At 49.3% G+C, this 23,839-nt stretch overlaps 2 protein-coding genes across 9 annotated transcripts in view; one reads left to right on the plus strand and one right to left on the minus strand.

Moving 5' to 3' along the window:
• The window catches only part of Eri3 (ERI1 exoribonuclease family member 3), a 133,196-nt gene extending 127,514 nt beyond the window's left edge, over window positions 1–5,682 (plus strand). For all 7 annotated transcript variants that reach the window (XM_028893183.2, XM_028893185.2, XM_028893184.2 and 4 more), the window contains one exon: window positions 5,150–5,682. In XM_028893183.2, coding sequence (XP_028749016.1) covers window positions 5,150–5,232 — 83 coding nt within the window. In that variant the 3' untranslated portion in view covers window positions 5,233–5,682. The remainder of the gene's footprint in view (window positions 1–5,149) is intronic.
• A 378-nt stretch (window positions 5,683–6,060) lies between these two features.
• Dmap1 (DNA methyltransferase 1 associated protein 1) lies at window positions 6,061–15,343 on the minus strand. Of its 2 annotated transcripts, none has more exons than XM_028893178.2 (11): window positions 15,233–15,343; window positions 14,875–15,024; window positions 14,323–14,414; window positions 13,878–14,073; window positions 8,047–8,205; window positions 7,800–7,967; window positions 7,379–7,564; window positions 7,160–7,231; window positions 6,811–6,883; window positions 6,402–6,697; window positions 6,061–6,174 (listed from the first exon to the last, which is right to left on the minus strand). In XM_028893178.2, exons 2-11 carry the CDS (start codon window positions 14,977–14,979, stop codon window positions 6,115–6,117), a joined length of 1,407 nt encoding a protein of 468 aa, XP_028749011.1. In that variant the 5' UTR covers window positions 14,980–15,024; window positions 15,233–15,343; the 3' UTR covers window positions 6,061–6,114. The 2 variants fall into 2 exon arrangements, with proteins under 2 accessions (XP_028749011.1, XP_028749012.1); XM_028893179.2 differs by having other exon boundaries at window positions 14,875–14,984; window positions 15,233–15,335.
• Window positions 15,344–23,839: the final 8,496 nt, after the last annotated feature.

Below are 23,839 nucleotides of genomic sequence, written 5' to 3' on the forward strand. Positions count from 1 at the left end.
CCAGCTCCAGTCATACCTTGTCACCGTCTCAGGGTGTCAGCCACCCCCACTCACTTGGTGAGACTAACGTTGACACTCCACAGATCACTTCCAGTCGTGCCTGTATGGCCTCTCCACCTTAATCTTCACGTTCTAGGCCAGCTCCCTCCAACCTTTGCAGAGCTTTGTTCTTCCAGGAATCCATTCCTGAGCTTCAGAAAGAAGCAGGTAGCTTTTCCATGCCGCCTCTTCTCATAGCGCTGCACCTCTTATGGGGCTGTCTTGGAGCTCTGCGAGTGCGGGTTGCTAATCTTGGGTTGATGTCCTCGACCCAGTATGGCCCATATACAGCCAGCATACAGAATGGATTGGCACGCGCTGAAGGAAGTGAGTACCCAAGTGGAAACTCTTGGTGCACTTCCCTAGGGTTTCTTGGACCCTTTCTCCATGAAGGTTTCCCCTGGCCTATTCCAGTTTCCTGTCCTAGGGCTCACTTCCTGTCCTCTACTCGTCAGTTCCCAGACCAGTGTAACTAACAAGCGTGCCGTGCCATCTCAGGTGGGTTCCTTTATGTGGACTCTTACTGTGTGTCCTGAGGGACCTCAGCCACTGTCTCAGTAACAGCTGATTCCCAGGCAGCTCTGATGACTCTGGGGACACCTAACAACCTTAGCCTTCTTTGCTCAGTGCTTTCCCTACCCATCCGCTCTGAGGGTTTGTGGAGCTCTTACCCTTCCATTCTAGTCTGGTCAGTATAAAAATATTTCTAACATTAAGACTATGAAGGTCCTAAAAAAAAGTTCTCAAGCTGATGTGGCTAGCCTTCTAGAACTGGAAAGTAAACACCTATGCTTAAAGGCCTCCCTTATGGACACAACACAGTGCCCTACCATCCCATGTCATAGCACTCTTAGGCTGGCCTGATGAGCTCTGCAAGAGGTGCTAAAAAGACAAGGCTGCCAGCTAACCCAAATGGTCTCGGAGCCTCAAGTCTACCTCTCCCTTCCCTAGTCCCAGGAACCCACAAGGTGTCCTGAATACACCCCTATACACAAGGAAATAAATGTCATTAAAACAACAACAGAGAAGTCTCCAAGAACCCTGGCCTTGCAGTCTGTAGCTGCCAACTTGGACAGTGACCTGAGGCAGATTTTTCCTCATCTCTTTGGGTCTCCATAATAGGAAACCAGTCAACCACAGTTAGACCTCAGGATCTGCCATAAATAGGATCATAAGTGAGCCTATGTAGTGAAGACAATTAGTTTCATCATGTGTGCCAGCCAGTCTGTCATCTAAGCCATACACAATCTGTCACACACTCTCACCTTTGGATAATCAGATCTCCAGCGTACTGGCCACATAAAGAAGCTCTGCAGAGATGCAGGAAGGAGCATTTGCTCAGTGTTCACTGTGCTGCTGTGGCTGTTGTCACCCCTAGTCGGGGAGGGGCGACTGAGGCTAGAGAAACAGCACTCACTGCCAGACATCACCTGACATCGCATTTGCAGTTCAGACTGACTCCATAGCATGCTTTGACATTTTCAGAAAACAGTAGGTGCTCTTGGAAATTGTAGTGTAGAAGTTTGGGGCAGTTTATAGGGGTGAGGCCAGGAGCAACAGGGATCAATTTTTGCTAAGACTGAGTTAGATTAAAGATTTGCCAGGCTTTACCACACTGGCCTGTCATCCCAGCTACAGCAAGGCTGAAGCAGGAAGATTGTGGTTCAAGAACTGCCAGGCCACTGAGTGAGTTCAAGCCTCCCTTGGTGACTTACTGAGACCTGTGTCAAAAAGTAAAAAGGGCTAAGAGCTAGGCAGGTGGCACATACCTGCAACTGTAGCACTCAAGAGTAGAAGCAGGACCAAGAGTTCAAGGTCAGCGTTATCCTCGTCTGTAGTAAGTTAGAGAGCCTGCCTGGGCTAGGAGGCTAAGGCTCTAGCACAGTGGAGAGTGCGTGTCTTGCATGTCCACACCCTAGGGTTAAGCCCCCAGAAGCATTCAAGGAAAGGGGGAGTGCAGGATGAGTGAGATGGCTCATGGGTAAAGGTGCTTGCCACCATGACCTGAGTTTGGTCTCAGACCCACTCAGAAGGAGAGAACCAACTTCCATAAGTTGTCCTATGTCGCCGGGCGGTGGTGGCGCATGCCTTTAATCCCAGCACTCGGGAGGCAGAGGCAGGCGGATCTCTGTGAGTTCGAGGCCAGCCTGGGCTACCAAGTGAGCTCCAGGAAAGGCGCAAAACTACGCAGAGAAACCCTGTCTTGAAAAAAAAAAAAAAAAAGTTGTCCTATGTCCTACACACACAGTTAAAATACGTGTTTGTGTGTGTGTAGACTTTAATCAAGCACGCTAAGTGCACACTTTTAGTCCCAAGCACTGAGAGGCAGAAACAGATCTCTTGAGTTCCAGGCCACCCAGGACTACATTGTGAGACCCTATCTCAAAAACAAAAAGTGCAGAAGGCAGAAGGATGACTGAAGGAATTTAAAGAGGGAAGGACATAAGGTTTGTGAAAAAAAAGACCATGTTGGCTACAAGAGGGTGGATCTGAGGGCTAGGCTGGAGTGGTTAAGCAGAATTACAGGTGACCTGCTGCTAGAGAGTGGAAGCATCTGATTAGCAGTGGTCCTCAACCTTCCTAACCCTTTAGTACAGTTCCTCATGGTGTGGTAACCCCCAACCATACAATTATTTTCATTGCTACTTAGTAGCTGTCATTTTGCTACTGGACAGTGTCTGGTTCCTAAGACCATCAGAAATATGTTTTCTATTGGTCAAGACCCCAGGTTGAGAACCACTGGATTATAGCATAAGGAAACCAAATCTGTAGGTTTCATACCTGGTTAGATCTGGCTGGTGGGTGAGGTGTCAACCTTGGGAGTTCTGAGTAGACTATATATGGTGCCATTTTCTGATTTGAGGATGCACGAGGAGAAAGAGGAAACTTGGGGAGAATATTCAGTATTTGGGGGTGTTTTATCTGTTTATCTGGAGAGAACTGTTTGAACATTTGAGTTTGTGGAGAAACTGGAGGGAAGTCCCGGTTGGGGAGGTGGCCTTCAGGAGCAGCCAGAGCTCGTGACTTGGATGAAGTGCCGTGTATGGCATGGGGAGAGGTCAAGACTGATGGAGGGAGGTATGAAGGCACCTCCCAGCACAGGTAAATGAGCACTTGCTCACTGTTGGCCTGGGGGTCTAGGCTAGGACATTTACTTGGACCAGGGGAGGCAGATTGAGTGATTTGTCCAGCAATGAGGAGGAGCCAGATGAAGTCAATAGAAAACTAATTTTCTTTTCTGCTAGAAGAAATGAGGTGTGTGGCCGCTGGGTAATTGCAGATAACGAGGGGACTTATTCTTAATATGCACAGCAGCCATGGTCTCCAGAGTACTGGAGACAGGAAGGATTTGAGGTGCCCTGACAGGGCTAGGTTTATTTGGGAAGACTGTCTTTTTATTCCAGGTTCCCCCAACTCTCAACAATGCCATCACGGCATCTGGCCCCACCATACCTCCCAGGCCTCTTCCTGTTCTCTTCCCCTGTCAACGGCCTAGCTCCTCCTGTCATGGCCCTCCCTCTGCCCTCTACCCCCACAGGACTGGCGTACTCACTAAGGGAGACAAATGACTGGGCCTCAGCTGAGCGGGGCGCGTGTCCGGCCCATAAACCACGGGGATGGGTCATGTCTGGAGTTGCCATGGCCGCCACTACCCACCCATCTGTCTTCTCCCCATTCTGCCTCAGAGCAGATCAGCCCTCTCGGCTTTCTGAGCCCCTGGAGAGACAAGGTGTCACCCACCTCCTCACACCTCTGTCCACTGCAGGTGCATGCACATTGAACTCTTCTAAGACAGGATTTCATTTGATTGGCCTGCCCTAGGCCCTTGGCTAATGAGACTTTCTTAGCTCAGGGAGTACAGGGGTCCCCTTTCCCTTAGTGAGGGCAAACATAGAGGCTCCACGGAAGGAAAAGAATCAGAGTTCTCCTGAGCTCACCACACCCCCTCACTTGATTATGCCGTCAGTGTATGGTGCCTCTGCATCACAGCTTCGGCCATCTAACGAGGGTAAGGTTGTGGCTGAGGCCATGGCTATGGCCCATGGACAACGAAGGGAGGTGGGAGAGGAATAAAAGCAGACAGTTGGGGACTGCTCTGGGACGCTGAACAGCAACAAAACAGGTAGATGGTTTCTGTACCAGACTTCCTCCAGAGCAGTGGTTCTCAGCCCTCCTAATGTTGCGACCCTTTACTACAGTTCCTCACCTATGGAGACCCCCCAGCCATAAAATTATTTCGTTGCTACTTCATACCTGTAATTTTGCTACTGTTCTGAAGGGGTCACAAAACACAGGTTGAGAACCCCTGCTCTGGTAAACCAAGCTCCAGGTTACTTCCCTTCCTGTATCTTATAGTGGAGCAAGTTCTGTCCTGGCCAGGTCCCCAGAGTCCCTGCAGCCTCCAGTCTACCACAGTAGCTTACTTACAGCATGGAGTAAGCTCCCATGACAAGCTCTCCAAAGGTGGCCAGCAGCCAGCCTACTTGGACAGAGGCGGCAGGATGTAGTTTGCCTAGTGACACGTGTGTCTGGAGGTCTGATAGCACATGAGCCAGGGCCTTCCCCAGCCTGTCGGAGCTACATGGAGAGAGAGCCAGAACAGGTGTTTCCCAGGATTCTGGCACAGTCGTGCCAAGTCTTGTGCCTGGTCACCAGTTGAGTATGGCCTGGACCACAGTTCCCCACACACAAGTGCCGACAAAGTCACCCTGGCCGTGGGTGTGATGAATGGCCGCACAGTAATGAAATGGAGACATCAAGGCGGGTGGCGGGAAGACGGAGTGTGGCGGACAGGCCGTCCCCATGCGGCAGCAACAAGAAGGATCGCCCAGCGGCCAGGGGCCGTCAAGGGAGAAATTACACATTTACTCTGCCTTTTTCTTACTGCGACGGCGCCCATACATCACCGCTGGGGCTGGGATGGGACACAGCGGCCAATTTCCAGCATGAATTATGGGACTGAGAAGCACCGAGTCCAGGCTTCCTGCAGTTCCAGTGTCACCCGGCCCAACCCAAGGCTGGAGATGTTGCCACCAGAGCCAGGGATGTCCTCCTCAGGCCTATGGCTCCTGAATCTGGCCCCTGTCTAAATGTCTTCTCTTCTCTCTAGATGACTGCAAGAACATTGCCAACATCATGAAGACATTGGCATACCGAGGCTTCATCTTCAAGCAGACATCAAAGCCCTTCTGATTGGCAGAGGACGGGATGGGGCATGACAGGGTAGCTGCTTGGCCCAAACCAGAATCCTCTCCCTCACCAGAGGGAAAAGGGAGAGTGGCACAGCTCTGCGCCCAGAGTGTCCCCCAGCTGCCCTGTGGGCTTGCGCCCTGGGGGAGGGCTTGGCCACTTGGCCCCTCTGGAGCAGACACTTTGTGCCCCACCCCCTCCCACTCCTCAGTCTCAGCCCAGTATTAGCCCCTGCCATTACGGGCCTGGGCTAGGGGGAACCCAGGTACTCACTGCCTTCTCCCTTGTACACAGGCTTCTGCTGGGACCACCAAGTCCCCCCTGTGCCCCCTCTCATCCATAGTGCATGGTGTGTGGTGCCCCCCGGGCTCCAGGACAGAACAGGCCCCACCTTGTGTCCACCCCCATCCCTGCTGTGAACGTGCCACTGAATAAAGTCGGGGAAACAAGGTCCTGGTGTGTGTGGAGCCATCCCTGTGTGTGAGGCTGTTGCTATGCTAATGCTCCAGGCTTCCTCTGCATACAAAGCCATCAGCATGTCAGCAGCTGGCGCTCTAGTACCTTCAGTGCCTTCACTAGACCAGGAGCACAAGGACCCGCCAAAGCTGCGGCTATCTGAGTCCCCTGCCTGCCTGCTGTGTGCAAGGCCATCTTAAACACAAAAGCACAGGTGGTGGAGGTGCGGACGGAGTCTAGGCAACAAAGAGGTGGTGAAGGGCGGGCCTGACCGGGCATTGCAAGCCTTCAGGGACTCGCTGGAGTGATCAATCTCTCAGCCTGTCACCCCAGCAAGGATGTGAGGAAGTAAGGAAACAGAACCAGCCCAATCAGCCCAGTCCAATGGAACAGCTCTATTTACACCGTACCACCAACCCTAGTGGCCCCTCATGGTTTCTTGGCTTTCTTCACAGAAGATGAGCTGGAGGCAGATTCCCGTCGTTTCCGCTGAAGAGACAGAAAGTGTTGAGGTTAGTGGCCTCTGAGGTGCGGCTCGGGGCTCAGTGCCTGTCATTCTCAGAGAAGAGGCCCATAGTCAACCCGCTCCTGTCCTCACCCTCTCCCCTCACGGTGGGAACATTCCCTTGAAGGGCCTGGAGGGAGTGGGGACTGTACATACATGCCTTCTCGCCCAGAGCCAGGGCATGCTCCCCAAAGCCTGCCCAGGCTCTTACCGAATTGGGAGTGAGGGGTGCCCCCACGACATCAATGATGGTGTCCTTGGTGGGGTCAAGGCCAAGTCCAGATTCAGACACGGCCGGCTCCGCAGAGGCCGGGGCGGGTCCCACTGCTGGTGTGGCAGGGCCCCCCAGCACCCCTGCCCGGGCCAGGGCCTCGTGCCGGTGCCGCAGCATCTGCAGCTCATACTCGCAGTTGGCGCAGGCCTGCTTGAGCTCGTAGAGCAGCACCAGGTCACTCCGCAGCTCGTTGAACATGTGCACCAGCTCCTCTGTGGGGGTGGGGCTCAGTTCTGCAGGCCAGACAGAGCCAGAGCAGGGCTGAAGGCCTGCAGGATCAACTACCCTCCCTTGCACAGCCCTGGGAGAAGGGGCTATCGAGCCCAGGAGGCTCGGCGTCACTCACCCACACCCAGCTCCAGCAGCATCTGTTCCAGAGCCTTGATCTTCTTCTGACCCACAGAGCTGGGCAGCTTCATCTGCAATGACAGTCAGCTAAGTCCTGCGCCCCTGACGACGCCTACGGTGAAGAGGGTTAAACGGGCTCACGGGGAACCTCTGCCAGGTAGCTATGGCTAAAATGGAACAAGCTGAGAAGTGGGGGATAGGAAAGGCAACCTCAAGCCGGCCGTGTTGTGAGATCCTGGCGAGGCCACCTCTTTCCACAGTCCCCTCGCCCACTGCACTCGCCTCAGCATCTGCAGCACTGAAGCCATGTGGAGCCCAGGGCTTAAACACTGAGGGCGGTAACTCACCCTCTGGCTCCTCAGTGTGACACCTGCCGACTTGAAATCTGGAAACTTGATGCCTGCAGTCTCAGGAACGGCCTGCAGGAAGAGTTAGAGAGCCTAAGATTTCACGGGGAGAGTGGCCCAGGGACCCACTGACTCGGGGCACTCTCAGAATGCCCCCTGCAGCTGGGACCCTGTCCAGATGACCCTTCCACCCTGAGCTTGTTGGGTCAGCCTCCACACCGGCTTCTCAGCCTCCTTCTTCTGGGGTAGTTTTTTCTTGGGGGCCTTGCGTTCTGTGCGCCGCTGCTCTGCGGTGGTGTCTGCTGCTGTAATCAGCTTCTGCAGGTCTTGGCTGCGTTTTTCCCGCTCTTTTTTCCGGGCCTCTATCTTACGAAGCTCCTGTAGCAAGTACTCCTCCTCTGCCACCTGCAAAAGCAAGAAATGCTTTGGCATGTGTGAGGGCTGTGTGGGAGCAGGTGGCCAGGGAGCTCAAGGATACCAGGGTATCTATGAGGGAAGGAACCAGAGGGAAGGAAACTGCAGGGAGGGGAAGAACGGGCACCATGGGAATGGGCTGAAGGGGGAGGGGCTTGGGGGAGATAGTTGAGGCAGTGGAGGGTGGGGAGGCAAAGGGTTTCAGGTATGGAGAAGAGGTCATGACCTGCTCTGGGGTCCGGTTGTAAAGCCGCTCCAACTGTTCCTTCCGCCGTCTCTCATGCCCAGCATCAAATACTGGGATTTTGAGATCTGTGCCTGGCACAGCCCTCACATTGGCAAGCTTGGCACAAATGTGGTAGTACCTCTCTTTCAAATCCTCTACAGAACGCTTCTGAGAATCAAGACACATGGGGATGAACATTGAGAAGCATCCGGAAGGGACGGCAGGAAGGTTGGGCACTCCAGCTCACCTTGAACTGCTGGTGGTCATACCGATCATGAATAACTACAAAGCGCAGATCAAATCGGCGGCTGAGGTCAAAGAGGTGGTCAGTCTCTGCCTTGGTCCACGCATCATCATGAAGGTAGAGTTGGTACTCCTGCTCTGAGTACACGGGCACCTGCACCGTCTACTGGCACAAAGACATGGGGAGCGCATTCCTTTGTCACATGGCCAAGCAGGCTGGCCATGTGGCCACACCCCTTCCTGTTTATTACCAACCCCTGTGTAGGGGCAGCCTGTAGAAGGACTCAGTCTGACTGGCCAGAGGCCCCTCCCTGTAAGACTCTAGGTCAGTGGCCTGTCTGGTTCACTTAAGGACAACTTACCATCTTTGGGAATGGGCCACATGCTCCTACCTGACCTGTAAGCACTTCTATGGCACGCAGGGGTCAACTGTGGAGTCAAAAACCCATCAGACAGAGAAAGGCCCAGTGCCCCTGGGCCAGCGCCACTTGTCTAAGGCACTACTGCCACCCAGTGGTCACAGTGGGATTTGCCAATCTCAGAGCACTTCAAAGTTGGGCATCTCCAGGGAATCCTGCCAATGCCCCTTCCTCTCCTGGCCCACACTCCTCCTCCGGCCCCAGGTCTCTCTCAGAGTTATCAGCATCACAATAAGCTGCGTGTGTAGGTCAGAGACAAGGAAGGAGTCCGTGCTGGGCTGGAACAGTAAGTTTCTTAAGAATTCAAAAATACAGCAGGCTCTTTCCTGCTGCTCTTGGACACTTCCTACTAGAGGTCACCACACATGTCCAACCTTCACATACTCAGTACTGCACTCATCCCTCTTCTTCAAACATCCCCGATCCAGACCTCAGCCACTGTCACCAACAGCCGGCACCAGAACCAACCCTGGGTGTGTTGTTTGGTGATGGTCTGTGTTTCTGTTTTGTTGTTGACACAGGCTCAGGAAGTGGCCTTGGCTAGCCACTACTCTCTGTGGAGGCCAGACTGGCTCTAACTCACAGCAGTCCTCCTGCCTCAGTCTCCCCAGTACTGGATTACAGGCATGCACCACCTCAACTGGCACTGGAAAGTATTTTTTAATTCCTACTTCTTCATCTGTCGCTTCACCTCCATGGCCACACTTGGTCGGCTCACTTAGATTAGCACAGCACCATCACTGGCCTGCATTAGAGAAACAAAACCACCTTCCCCGACCTGGGCTTCCCTCAGTCCTTGTTCTCCGTCTGCAAACAAGATGTGACCTACACCATGCAACTTACAGGGCTGAGCAGCAGGGCTTGTCACAGCTGGTCTACACTAAGAGTGGAAACAGGGAAGCACTTTTATATGTCAACTGTGTGCCCATAAACATAATATAAATATGAACTTGTGTTGCCTTAGAATCCTAGTATCGGTTCCTGGGAAGGGTACTGCCCTCGATCATGACTCCATTAACCTCTAAGATAAAGTGCCTTCTGGCTTGGCCAGTTCATTTCTCAGTTAGGGCTCAGCACACCACAGGACCAGTGAAGAGCACTGCACACTAAAGAGTAGGTGCCCTGACCTGCAGCCACTAGTCCTTGAGGACCCAAATCTCCAGCCTGAAAGTCTGGAACACACCAGGCTCTTTCCCTTTATTCTAAATTCTGTATTCCTTCTACCAACAGAATGTTCTCATCCTTCTGACCTCTCGGGCATCATCTCTGAAGGATTTATCTGGTTTCCCAGGCTTGGCTATATATCCCTCTTAGTACTTTAATTTGTCTGTGTATGTATGACAGGGTCTCACTGTGTAGACCAGGCTGGCCTCAAACTCAGATCTGCCTGCTCTGCCTCTGGAGTGCTGGGATTAAAGGCGTGCGCTACTACAAGGAGATAATTTCATTTGGTTTTAAAATGCCCTGAACTTCTGGCCAATCTCCAATCAGTTCAAAAAGACGAATCAACTCATTCAACAAATACTCATCATGAGCCTGCTAAGCCTATGCTAGGGACACAGTGCTCACCGGGGTCACCTCTCAAAGCCAGCAATCCAACTGGGGGGCGGGGGGGACGGAAAAACAATTTTGATACTCTGTGGTAAGTCTGATGATAAAAATAAACAAGTGACACTGGGTACAGCTGGGCACAGAGCTGGTCAGAGCAAAGGTAAATCAAGCCTAGTCCTTTGCTTTGTGTTTGTTTTGTTTTCGAGACAGGGTTTCTCTATGTATCTAGCTGTCCTGGCACTCAGACCAGGCTGGTCTCGAACTCACAGAGATCCGTCTGGCTCTGCCTCCCTAGTGCTAGGATTAAAGGTGTGCAACACCACTGCCTGGCCAGGCATAGTCTTTTTATTTCTTATTTATTTTGCTCTTGTTTTTAATATGTCTGTGGAGGGGAGGGGGGCTGCCTGTGGAAACCAGAACAAGGCATTGGATGTTCAGAAGAAGCTGCAGTTTGAGGTGGCCCATGAGCTGCCCACTCCAGGTCCTGGGGACCAAACTTGAGTCCCTTGGAAATACTCTTAATCACTAAGTCATCTCTCCAGCCCTGTGCAGGGTTTTGTTTGTTTGTCTGTAGCCCAGGCTAGCCCTGAATTCAGTATGTTCCTGAGGATGACATTGAACTCCTGATCCTCCTGCCTCTGCCTCCTAAGTGCTGGGATTACAAGTGTGCACCATCACACCAGGCTAAATCTTAAAGTTAAGGAGAAGTGAACTAGTGAGGGAGAACAGAGAGGACAACACAGGTACAACATGAGATTAAAAACAAACACACACACACACACACACACACACACACACACACACACACACACCACCCTAATGTGTGGGCCTGCCTTCTGGAACCAGGCTGGGAAGCAGAGTGAGCTGAGAGAAGCCCAAAGGGAGTCTGATAGGGCCCAGAACCAGCTGCACAGGGAGGGAGTGCACGCTTCTGGGAGCCTAGAGTCCACCTGGGGTGTGACAAGATCCAGTATAGCTAGTTTTTTGGTTTTTTAGAGACAGGATTTCTCTGTGTAGTTTTGGTGCCTGTCCTGGATCTCACTCTGTAGACCAGGCTGGCCTCGAACTCACAGAGATCCGCCTGCCTCTGCCTCCGCTGGGATTAAAGGTGTGCACCACCACCGCCAGGCCTAGCTAGTTTTAAAAGAGATTCAAAGTCCTCACTTTCTAGACTTGGGTTCCATCCCCAGCACCCACAGGGCAGCTATAACTATTTACAATTCCAGTTCCAGTGAATCTGACTCCCTCTTCTGGCCTCCATGGGCACTGCACCCATGTGGTGAGACACATGCAAGCAGAACACTGATACACATACAATCATTTTTACAAAGTCCTGTTTCTTGTATCTAAGACCATCTGGCAACAGAGAAGACTCTGGGGTGGAAGATGAGTAGGAGACTGGAGAGCCACCTCAGCAGACACAGAGGCGAGAAGCCATAAGCCCACACTAGAGCGGCAGAGAAGGCACAGGCCTAGAGGCTGAAGTAACAAGAAAGTAAGAACTGGACTCCTGGACTAATGGCCTGAGCAAGAGCAGAGGGGGAGTCACTGAGAGTACGGCCCCTCAAGAGGAGCAGCTGGAGAGGAAGAGCGTGAACTCATTCTCTACCTTGTTATAGTCACCCAGACCTTTCCAAAACTCAGCCAGCCCTGACATGACTACTTTCAAATCTGTGGGTGGCCCAAAGGCATGAGGGCAAAGCCCAAGTTCTTAAGCCTGGTTACCAAGGGCCACCGCATGGTTGCTGTTGACCAGTTGAGCCCAGCTCCACCACATCACCCTACATGGACCTTTACGCTTTATCAGTGTGGGAATGCACATATCATCAAATATACATGAACCCTTAAAAAAAATTTTATCTTTTTGGTTATTTTTTTATTTATTGGAAGGTTTTTTGTTTTGTTTTGTTTTGTTTTTTTGGTGGTTGTTTTTTTGTTTTTTTTTTTTTTTTTTTTTTTTTTTTTTTTTTTTTGAGACAGGGTTTCTCTGTGTAACAACAGCCCTGGCTGTCCTGGATCTCACTCTGTAGACCAGGCTGGGCTCGAACTCACAGAGATCCACCTGCCTCTGTCTCCACAATGCTGGGATTAAAGGCATGCACCACCACCACCCTGCTTCTTTTTCATTTTTACATTACATTTTTGTTTGCAAGTGTATGGGGATGGGGATATTTGGAGGTCAGAGGGCAACATTTAGGGGTCTGTTCTCTCCTTCCACAGTTTGGGTTCCAGGGGTCAAACTCAGCCATAGGCCTAGATTCAGGAACCTCTGGGCCCTTACATTCCTTTCTATTTTCTTTCCTCACCATGTTCCATGTATATGAAGGGGGAAAAAAAAAAATCACTGCACGACCTAGTGACATCATCAAGAAAACTCCCATAACCTTCCAGCCTTCCCAATAGCTCATCCCTACCAGACTGAAATTGTCCCCATCTTCCTTTCCCTCTCAACAATGAAGTTTTTTAAGGACAGACACTTTGTCTGACTTACTTTTATTCTCAAGGTCTAGGCTTCAACATGCTAGAGGCAGTAAAAACTGAGTGTTCTTTTACCTTAACATCAGGCTATCTCATCTACCCTTCCTCAAATACCTTACCTTTTCACTGAGCTTTACCAACTTGTATCTCCAGCTTCTCTAGCCTGGGCCTAAGGTCCTAAGAATGATGATGGGATGGAGGAAAGTCTGGTTTGGGGTGGGGGTAATAGAGTCACATTTGGTTGTGCTCAGTGTGAGAAAGCCTGTAAGCCACCCAGGAGAGGGCACTCAGGTACAGAGAGACACTGGGCTGAGAGGATTCTGAGTTTGAGCCCCTCGTTTTAAGCTCTAATTCTAGACTGTTCTGAGCCACACTGTACAGTGCCTTAGCCATGGGCTATCCAAGCCTATACTACTCTAGCCCTTCCTCTCAGTGGCTGGGTGAGACTGGAAAAGGCCCTGCTTTCTATAAGGCTCAATAATCTAGACCAAAAAAATAACTGATCTTGGTTTAGGGTGCTAGCACAAAGGATGAACAGCACAGGTGGATCTGTCACTGGTAATCGTAACACAATTAGCAAAACTCGGTAAGACATCACGGGCTCGGGGCTGGCAAGGTGGCTCAGGAGGCCAGACAACCTGAGTTTGACCCCTTATGCCCATGTGGTTAAAGCAGAGAAAAAGCTCCCACAGGCTGGCATGTGCATGTACACACAAAAATAAATAAATAAAAAGTAGGCCTCTCCTCCACCCATAAGTGCACCATTGATATCATTTCATGTTCATTCAAATTCTAATTCTAGCATATTGGAGGCACTCAGCTGAAAAAAGTCATTTATTTCTTTACACATGTGCCACCCTCTTCCCTCCTCCTTTCTCTGTTGTTTACAGTGAAGAGAAAAGGCGAAGTCAAGGGTGAGTCCCAAATCTGTAATACAGACAACTGGAAAAATGGTGCCTCTCACTGAGTAGGAATAGAGGAAGGATTTCATTCTGTTCTGTTCGTACCACTGATGGGAGCTACCTGTCGGACACTCAGAAAGGGATGCTAGCAAATCAGAACTTGTGGGCTGGGGTCATGAGCCTGTGAAGAGTAACTGAAGCAGCGGCATTAAATGAGAACAATAGAAACAGACAGAGGAGAAAAGCACCTGGACACAGCTCTGAGGAGCAGCAATGTGAAGAGCCAGGGGAAGCCACTAAAACCCACAGTAGATCCAGGGAAGGAAAGAATCCAGTGGGCAGAAGAGTCAGTCCACAGCACTTGACCTAGGACTGAGTGGGTAACCATAGCTGGGACTGAGCACATTCTAGAGTCAACCCTGGGAGACTAGAAAATTCATTCAGGTGGCTCAGATGGGCTTGGCTTGTGTCTATCAGCAGCTCACCTTATTGAACCTGGCAAAAGGGTAGTCTTTGCCCTCCTCTGCTGCTCGTCGCCAGTGGAAAAACATAGCACCATCCTTTCGAGCTGGGTTGGTAAATGGCATCCACTTCCAAGGCCGAACCTTCTTGGACCCCAATTTAGCCTTCACAGTGCGATACCCCTGACCAGTGTCGCTGGGCAGTAGTGGGGGTGCATCCCTGGCAGTGAAGGTTAGGGAGGTGAAAGGTTAGAATCAGGTGAATGAAGAACCGCTAAGCCCAAGAAGTTCCATCCACCCCTAAATAAGGAAGTCATGTCCTGGAGCAAGACACAAGACTCCTGCCCTGCAGGAGGAGCCCTGGTTGGGGATAAGAGCTGGGGAAAGAAGTGGAAGAGAAAACAGGGAAGTAAGGATATGCCATGTGAGCTAGGGTAATGCACAGGGGACTTGGAATTCCAATACTTGCTTCTTGTCTGAGTAAAGCAAAGCATAGACCTCCCGATGCATGCCCTCAGGCCTCTTGAAGGTCAGTGTCTCCGAGGATTTCTTGGACTTTTTCTGGAAATAAAACCACAGGGAAGAAACGATAGCCTAGGCCTACCCTTACCTGAAAATTTTGACCCAGCACAATCTCTGAACAAACAAATGCTGAACTAAAGTCACAGTAACCTACTCACATGAATAGCACACCCTGTGCTAGCAAAGCATCCCTCTCCCGCCTCATTTCACCTGTCAGGGAAGAAGATCCTTCCCTCACCTGCAGACTGTCGCAATGTCTTTGTCTCTCTTCCCAACAACTTACAAGTGTCACACTCTCTTGGTCCCCACCATCTCCCAGTGTCCTATCTCCTGCATCACATTCACAATGGCATACTTTTCATTTCACGGGAGCACTTCTTTTATCACGAATCTTATGATGGTGGAATTACCACTTCCACCATCTCTCCTGGTGTCACCCCTTCCCATTCCTTCGCCAACACCTTCACCCCCACTCAATGCTCTCAAGGGCCCCAGCTACCTTGTCCGGGTTGATAATATCCTTCTTGCTGATGGTCCCAGAAGTTGCATCTCCCTCTGGACCACCAAGTTCTAGAATGTCCCGTACATCCGCGCCCGTAGCCATCACGCCTGAGAGATGGGGAAGCACCCGGAGATCAAGGGTCAATACCTGCGGAGAGACCTTGCTACCGTCAGGGGGGCGGGGCCCCTGTCACTCCAGCTCCAAACTGGGGGCAGGGTAAAGAGGCAGGCCGCGAGGAGAACGGTCCAAACCAGGTCTGGGTTCTTTCTGCCTGTGTTCTCCGCCTCCCCGCGCGGCTGTCCCTTACGGTCGCACCGTCCTCCCTACCTCACCATCCCCCGGCTCCCACACACACCTGAGAACTCCAGCGGCAACCCACTCCTCAGTTTATCAAGCTCTGCAAACCCACGGATAGAAACTTCCGGCTGTGCGTTGTAGAAACGCGACCGTCAGAAACACTTCCGGTCTGTGCGCGGGCAAAAAGGAGCCGGCTGGCAACCCAGTGTGAAAGCGACTTAGCACACTGAGTCGTTCGCGTGCTGTGCTCGCACGAGTCGGCGCGAGGTGGTGCGCTGCTTGCTTCTGAAAGATTTGCTTTCTATCTCGCTGCCTTGTATCCTGAGCTGAAGAGAAAAGCTCTGTGACATTGGAAAGTCAATTTCTCAAAACGTATCTCAAAAAAATATGTCTTCATTTACGAAATGAAATTGTAACAGTACCTGCTTAAATGAAATACCAATAACCCATGTAAAACATTAGCACAGTGTCTGGGACATTAATTTTTTTTAATTAACTGGATTAATAATGGTAATTGCTTCTGCTCATTAAGTGCCTCTGTATACCTAGCATTGCCGTTGTGCTAAGCTTTCAGGGCAGAGTTAAACTTGCTTCTCCAGGTGCCAAGAGAGTGATAGTACATCTGTCTCTTTCTCTCTGTCTCTCCATCTGTCTGGCTCTCCCGCTCCCTGTCCCGCTTCTTTCCCCACAGCCCACACATACATGTGCATAGTCTGTTGATATTTAGGAGTAACCCGAGACCCTTGTTTTATTTTGACAAGGGAGTCTAAGTAATGCTTCAACTTCCTTAACAATTATCAGCCTATTTACTCTTTTTGGGTTTTGTTAAGACAGGATTTCTCTGTGTAGCCCTGGCGGTCCTGGAACTCGCTCTGTAGACCACGCTGGCCTCGAACTTACAGAAATCTGCTGCCTCTGTCTCCCGAATGCTGGGATTAAAGGCATGAGCCACCACTGCCTGGTATAAATTAACTTTTAGAGCACATAAGATGTTGAAATTTTAAACTGGGTGGTGGTGGCACACACCTTTAATCCCAGCATTCAGGAGGCAGAGGCAGACAGATCTCTGTGAGTTTGAGGTCAGCCTGGTCTACAGAGCAAGTTCCAGGACAGCCAAGGTTACACAGAGAAACCCTGACTTGGGGAGGTGGGGAGATATTGAAATTTTTCCCAGTTCACAACTGAATATAATGATGCATGATTGTGACTTCATCAGGAGGCAGGAGGATCACCATAAAGTTGAGGCCAGCCTGGACTACCCAGTGAGTTCCAGGTGAGCCTGGTCTACAAAATTTAATTCCATCTCAAGAAATGAAACAGAAAGACAGACAGAAGACAGAAAGATCAACAGAAAGTGGGGAGGGAGAAATGATGGATGGATAGATGGACGGACAGACAGACAGACTGACCGATAGACAAATGGGGCTGACTCGTTAGTTAAGAGCACTTACTGCTATAGCAGAGGACTGGAGTTTGGTTCCCAGCATCTACTTCAAGTTGCTCAAGACAGCCTGTGACTTCAGTTCCATGGAATCTGATGCCCTCTTCTGGTCTCTGAGGTCACTGCACACACGTACATACATTCAAATAATAGAATAAATAAATCAGAAAGTGCCCTCATTTCAACCTAGAAAAGCAGCACACACAATGTCAATAGCAGACGTTAGAAAAAAGAATGCCTTGGAAAAACAGAGGACTTTCATGTTGTGTTAACTGGTGTAAGAATCTAAGGAGAGCTAGAAAGTCACCTAGAACATTCTCCTTACATATCTTAAAATCAAAGCCAGACAATAGGAAGAGGAAAAGAGTTCATAAATCAATTCAAACCATGAGGCAAAAAGCCTAAATAAAATGTGAACAAATCAAACTAAGCAATGTATTAAAAGAACAGCCCAATAAATCTAAAGAGGACGTATTCCACTAGTGCTAGGGTGGTTCATCACTAAGACACAAATTGGAGCCCAATACAGTGGCCCACAGCTGTAATCTTAGCACTCTGGAGGAGGCTGAGTTCCAGGCAAGCCTGGCCTACATAGTGAAATGCACACACACACACACACACACACACACACACACACACACACACACACACACAAGACCTGTAATCCGAGTTATTAGGGAGCCTGAGGCAGGAGGATGGTGAGTTCCAGGCCTATCTGTGATACCATGCTCAAGAACAGCCTAAGCAGCATAGTGAGACCCTGTCTCAAAATTTACAACAAGAAAAGAGGGCTAGGAATAGAGTATCAATAGTATGTGTTACCCAATGTTTGCAAGGCCCTTGGTTCAATCCTCAGTAAACCAAAAATATTTCAGTGATGGAGGAGATGTCTTAGAAGTTAAATGTGCTTGCTGTACAAACATTAGGACCTGAGTTTAGGATTACAGCACCCACATAACAAATACATGTGTGCTCAATCCCCAGTAACACACACACACCACGGATCAGCTTATTTATTGCATAAATTCAATGTAAAATATGACTGTCTTGATAAATCCGACTCCCGGTGGTGACATAATGGAAAAGAAATGTCCCAACAAGCTAGAAAAGGAATCGCTGTCGTCTGACAGTGAGACAGGCAGGCGGTAACAAGTGCTGGTAAAAGAGCACAAGCGGGCCGGGTGGTGGTGGCGCACGCCTTTAGTCCCAGCACTCGGGAGGCAGAGGCAGGTGGTTCTCTGTGAGTTCGAGACCAGCCTGGTCTACAGGGTGAGATTCAGGACAGGCTCCAAAACTACACAGAGAAACCCTGTCTTGAAGGAAACAAAACAAACAAACAAACAAAAACCAGCACAAGCGCTCCAGCTGGAGTCAGGAACCAGGCAGGACTGGCCTCAACCACCCCTGCTGCTCAAAGTGGCACCAGGTGTTCTGATAATGCCATCAGAGAAGAGGACTGGTCGGAGGCACGGGCAGCGCAGAAGAGAGAAGCTGTGGTTTGCAGACCTCGCTTTCCCCGGTATAAAGAGCCTAAGAAAATCAATCGACAAACTATTACCACTAATAAGAGAATTCACCAAGGTGACTACATACAAGATCAATGTACAAAAATCAATAGCTTTCCTATATACCAGCCATAGCCAATTAGAAGATGTAATGGGAAATAAGGTTCTATTCACAATAGCAACAAAAACTATTAAGGGCCTAAGAACAAACCTAAAAAGAGAATTTATGTCAGATCCTTAAGGATAGTTCAGTATTAGGAAACCCATCAATCTAATTAATCACACTGGTAAAATAAAATTGAAAGCTACATAATCGTATTATGTAGCAGCATAGAAAACACAAAAGAACCATTTCTGGTTTAAAAAAGAAAGAAAGAAAGAAAAACTACTGAGTAAAATGAGACCATGGGCTGGAGGGATCTTTTTCTTTCAGAATTTAAAAGGCGGCATCATATTAAATGGCTAAACATTAAAGCCACGGCCATTAAATATTTGTAAATGAAGCACAAACAGTTATTATTCTTTGAAACTTATTTATGTAAAAAAAATGCAGTGGAGAATTTGACAGTGGACCTGTCCTCTGGAAGGGCCCTAGTCCAGGGTCTGCCAAAACCAGGAGCCCATCTCCCCCACCACCAAGACTGCTGGATTTCATACCACAAAACAGGATGGAAATTAAAACCCCACCAAAGACAAAGAGGAATTTTGAGGTCTTTCATTTCTCTTCTCAGAGTCCTGAGTAGCCAAAGCTGGCCTCCAACTCACTCTGTTGCTCGAATCTTAAATTGGTCTTTTAATAAAAATCCTGGAGCCAAACATTGAGGTAAATGCTGAAAGATCAGAGACAAAGAAACCAACCACAGCCTCCTCTTACCTCTAGGACTCCTCAGCCTGAAAAGGTCTCCAGCCAAAAAGGCTTCCTCAGGCAAAAAGCCTTGAGTTTCTGTCTCCTCATGCCTTATATACCTATCTCCACCCAGACATCACTTCCTTCCTAGTGCTGGGATTAATGGCGTGTGTGCTTCCCAAATACTGGGATTAAAGGTGTGAGATCTCAAGTGCTGGGATTAAAGGTGTGAGATCTCAAGTGCTGGGATTAAAGGTGTGAGATCTCAAGTGCTGGGATTAAAGGTGTGAGATCTCAAGTACTGGGATTAAAGGTGTGAGATCTCAAGTGCTGGGATTAAAGGTGTGAGATCTCAAGTGCTGGGATTAAAGGTGTGAGATCTCAAGTACTGGGATTAAAGGTGTGAGATCTCAAGTGCTGGGATTAAAGGTGTGAGATCTCAAGTGCTGGGATTAAAGGTGTGAGATCTCAAGTGCTGGGATTAAAGGTGTGAGATCTCAAGTGCTGGGATTAAAGGTGTGAGATCTCAAGTGCTGGGATTAAAGGTGTGAGATCTCAAGTGCTGGGATTAAAGGTGTGAGATCTCAAGTGCTGGGATTAAAGGTGTGAGATCTCAAGTGCTGGGATTAAAGGTGTGAGATCTCAAGTGCTGGGATTAAAGGTGTGAGATCTCAAGTGCTGGGATTAAAGGTGTGAGATCTCAAGTGCTGGGATTAAAGGTGTGTGCCACCACTGCCTGGCTGTTTCTCTTAGACTGACTCAATCTCATGTAATCCAGGGTGGCTTTAAATTCACAGAGATGCAGACGGATCTCTGCCTCCCAAGTGTTAGGATTAAAAATATGTGTCACTATTGCCTGGCCTCTCTGTTTAATCTAGTGGCTTGTTCTGTCCTCCGATCTTTAGGCAAATTTATTTTTTTTCCTAGTTACTGCTTCTTTTTTTTTAATTTTATTTATTTTATTTTACAATACCATTCAGTTCTACATATCAGCCACGGGTTCCCCTATTCTCCCCCTCCCACCCCCTCCCCTTACCCCAGCTCAACCCCAATCCCACCTCCTCCAGGGCAAAGCCTCCCCCGAGGACTGCGATCAACCTGGTAGACTCAGTCCAGGCAGGTCCAGTCCCTTCCTCCCAGACTGAGCCAAGTGTAGGCAAATTTATTAGGGTACACAATATATCACCACATCACTCGGTGATGGAGGGATGACCTTGAGCTTCTGCTGAGCATGCCATCAGCTCACACACACCTGGAATTACAGGCAGGCACCACCATGGGGGGTGTCATGCAGTGCTGGGGTAGAACCCAGGTCTTCATGCACTCTAGGTAAGCCTTCTAGCCACTAGGCTGCTTTCTATTTCTTCTTCCTCGGTAAGACCATCACCAAGCACAATCCAGAAATCGCTTACACTGCGCCCATCCTCAGACTGAAGGAACGCATTTTTAATAGTTCCAGTAATCCTAGGACACCAAACTGATTTTTGCTCCTGTTGTGGTGGGATCTGGTCACGTGGGTGTGGGTATCAGAAACACAGCCAGGCCTCTGTGGACCAAAACAGCTGCCGCACCAATGAGGACAGAATTCTGACACCTGCCATTATTTTCTCGTGCTCCGAAGGGGAACCGTGTTTTAGATAGTATGACAGGCATGCTTGGAGGCTTGTCTCCTAGGTGATGCTAGATCCTTTCACACTGACAGTATTAGCCATCACAGATGGAAAAGGTTGAGCAATGCTTCTCAGTTCATGGGCGGATGTAAGGAGCTCTGATGTTGCAAGGTGGGTGACCACAGGTGATAATCTTGTACTGTTAATACCCATTTCAACAGTTTTTAAGTGTTTTTCAATATAAAAAATGATACGTGGCTTTTCCTGAGGTACCACCACGGGGTTCAGTTCTGAGGAAGCTCCCGCCACACTGGGATGAGGAGGCCCTCCCAGCGATTGGCTCCCCATTTCCTGTACCTACTCAACGCCCTTCCTGCACAGCGATTGGTGACCCTAGCAGAGGACAGGGTCAATGCCCTCCTTAAAGCAGCTGGTGTCGATGGTGAGAGCCTTTTTGGCCTGCTTGCTTGCCCAAGCCCCGGCCCATGTCAACACTGGAAGCCTCGTTGGCAATGGAGGCACTGGTGGACCAGTTCAGCAGCTGGAGCCACACAAGGGGACGGTCGTGCCCTGTCCTCACTGCTGCCCCAGCTGCAGAGGCAAAGAGAAGACTCTGAGGAGGCTAACCATGACAGGCGCTTTGGTCTTTTTTTTTTTTTTTTTTTTTTTTTTTTTTTTTGGCTAAATCTATATTGTTAACATATTACGTAGAAAGATGAAATTATTGGTCTGAGAAAGAAATGAAAAAAAATCTGCGATGTCTAAGCTAATTTAAATATTATATAAAATACATAAATATGCCAGGCGGCGATGGCGCATGCACGCCTTTAATCCCAGCACTCGGGAGGCAGAGCCAGGCGGATCTCTGTGAGTTCGAGGCCAGCCTGGGCTACAGAGCGAGATCCAGGAAAGGCACCAAAACTACACAGAGAAAACCCTGTCTCAAAAAACAAAACAAAACAAAAAAAAAACCCACAAATACAACACTCACATACTCCATAAATAGGCACAATTTTTCCATATGGGGGCATACACCTTTAATCCCAGATGTAGAGGCAGGTGGATCTCTATGAATTCAAGACCAGTCTGGTCTACACAGCAAGTCCAGCACAGCAAGAGCTAATAGTGAGACCCTGTCTCAAAAACAAAAACAAAACCTCCAGCAAAACTTGTCAAAGTGGTGGTGGAAAGCTGGCGCTTGACTTAAAGCGATCGACTGTTGATGGCTGCTGAGGCTGTGAGAGGGTCAGGAGACTTATTATACCGTTCCCTCCAGGTCTGATATGTTTGCAATTTTCCATAATAAAATTGTATGACTTCCCTTATATGTCTTCCCATTTGAAGCCATTGAACTTTAAAGATCAAGTGTCAGATCAAATAAAATTTTATATAAATTACTTTCCTGGAGTTGCTTTCTTTGGTCTTGGAAGCCTTTTAACAGATAAAAGTTCAAATATTGTGGAAAAATAAAAGCCGGTTGTCACAGTCTGTTAATCCCATATGCTTCCCATGAGAAGGGTAAATTGTTACGTGGCAGGTTTATGGGATCTGAGCCCCAACACAGGACAGTTCCCAAAGGGCTCTCTGAACTGTTTTTACTCACAACACTTCAGACACTGGCGTGTAGACTTTTTACACAATCAGCCAGTTCTCCATCCCTCCAAACACCGACCCTGCACCTCAGTCCTCACGAACTACCTGGAGTTAGCTCACACTCAACAAGTGCTCGGGCCACCAGACTGACCCCGCTGCAGGCCACCCTCTGACCTTGCCATCAACCAAATCTAATCAAGGGTCCTCACAGTTCCCTCCTCAGGTTTAATAACTTGTTTAAATGGCTCATAAAACTCAGGGAAACACTTTACTTCTGCTTATTGGCTGGTTAAAAAGGATACAGAGGGCAGGAGAGGCAGGCCTGTAGTCCTAGCACTCAGGAGGAAGAGGCAGGAGGATCAGGAATTCAAAATTATCTTTAGCATCAGAGGGAGTTCAAGGCCAGCCTGGGCTATATGGGACCTTGTGTGGAAGGAAGGGAGGGAGGGAGGGAGGGAGGGAGGGAAGGAGGGAGGAAGGGGGGAGGGAGTGATGGACGGACAGATGGACAGACTGACGGAGAGGCAGGCAGCTCTATGAGTTTGAAGCCAGCCTGGTCTACAGAGCAAGTTCTAGAACAAACCAGGGCTACACAGAGAAACCCTGTCTTGAAAAACCAAATACTGTTTCTTTGGTTTGCTGAAGCGCAATGCTTCTCCATATATATGGGACGACCACACTCATATACGTGAGCACAGGTAAGTTGTCTGAGGTGTCTGCTTACATTCCCATCATAATGTCTGTCATCATTTGCCAGCCATCCTCAGCCCATACCTATCAACCACTAAGAATTCCATGTGTGCCTGATGCCTGAGGAGGCCAGAAGGGGGCGGTAGATCACCCTGTGAGCATGTGAGGTAGAAGCAGGAGGGTCAGGCGTTCCAGACCATCCTTTACTACAAATTGAGTTCCAGGCCAGCCTGGGTTACATGAAACCCTGAGGGGAAGAAAAACAACAACCCTGTAACATAACTTTTGTGCATTAAAAATAAATTACTTTAATTTAAAAAAGAAAGGAAATCTAAGCCAGGAGTTGCCCTGGAAACAAACAGCTGTGTCCTAGCCAGTCATAGCAGCAAGCTTCAGCCAATCAGAGCCAGGCAAGGAACAATGCAAAGTGTGTTCAAATAAGGCCCGCGCCACCCTGGAGTCAGGCCAGCTTTCTCTGTGCTTCACGTCCCTTTGATACCCACCGCTTCCCTTTCTCCATCTGCAAATGCTTTGCAGACATTGTTACAAGTCTCTGTGCATCTGCCTGCATGCACTGCCCAATCTTTCTGCCTTCAATCCAACTGTTAAATGTAACTTGTCTACGTTGTTCTTTCTCAGACTTGTACCCACAGTTGGACCAAAGCCTTTAGATCTTTGGTCTTCCTACACTACAGCCAAGCAAGTCACCCACTAGAGATCTGTTCTCTGTCACTCTCTTGAAATAACTAGAGCCCTAGATGAGTTTGGCTCTGAGTCCAAGCCCACAGACTTGTGTTCCGAGCTCTGGAGGTTTACTTGAACTACGTTTTAGACGCGGCTGGGTTCCGGAGTGGACTGGCTCCAGTAACGGACCGAAGTGGTTGGCTGATGCTGCTCTCACCTTAGCTACGGAGTGTGCAACGCCCAAGACTTGGTGTTTTTAATGCATTTCTATGTGCTTTGATTAAACACCGACCAA

This window comes from Peromyscus leucopus, chromosome 2, assembly GCF_004664715.2.
Source record: "Peromyscus leucopus breed LL Stock chromosome 2, UCI_PerLeu_2.1, whole genome shotgun sequence".
NCBI lineage: Eukaryota > Metazoa > Chordata > Mammalia > Rodentia > Cricetidae > Peromyscus > Peromyscus leucopus.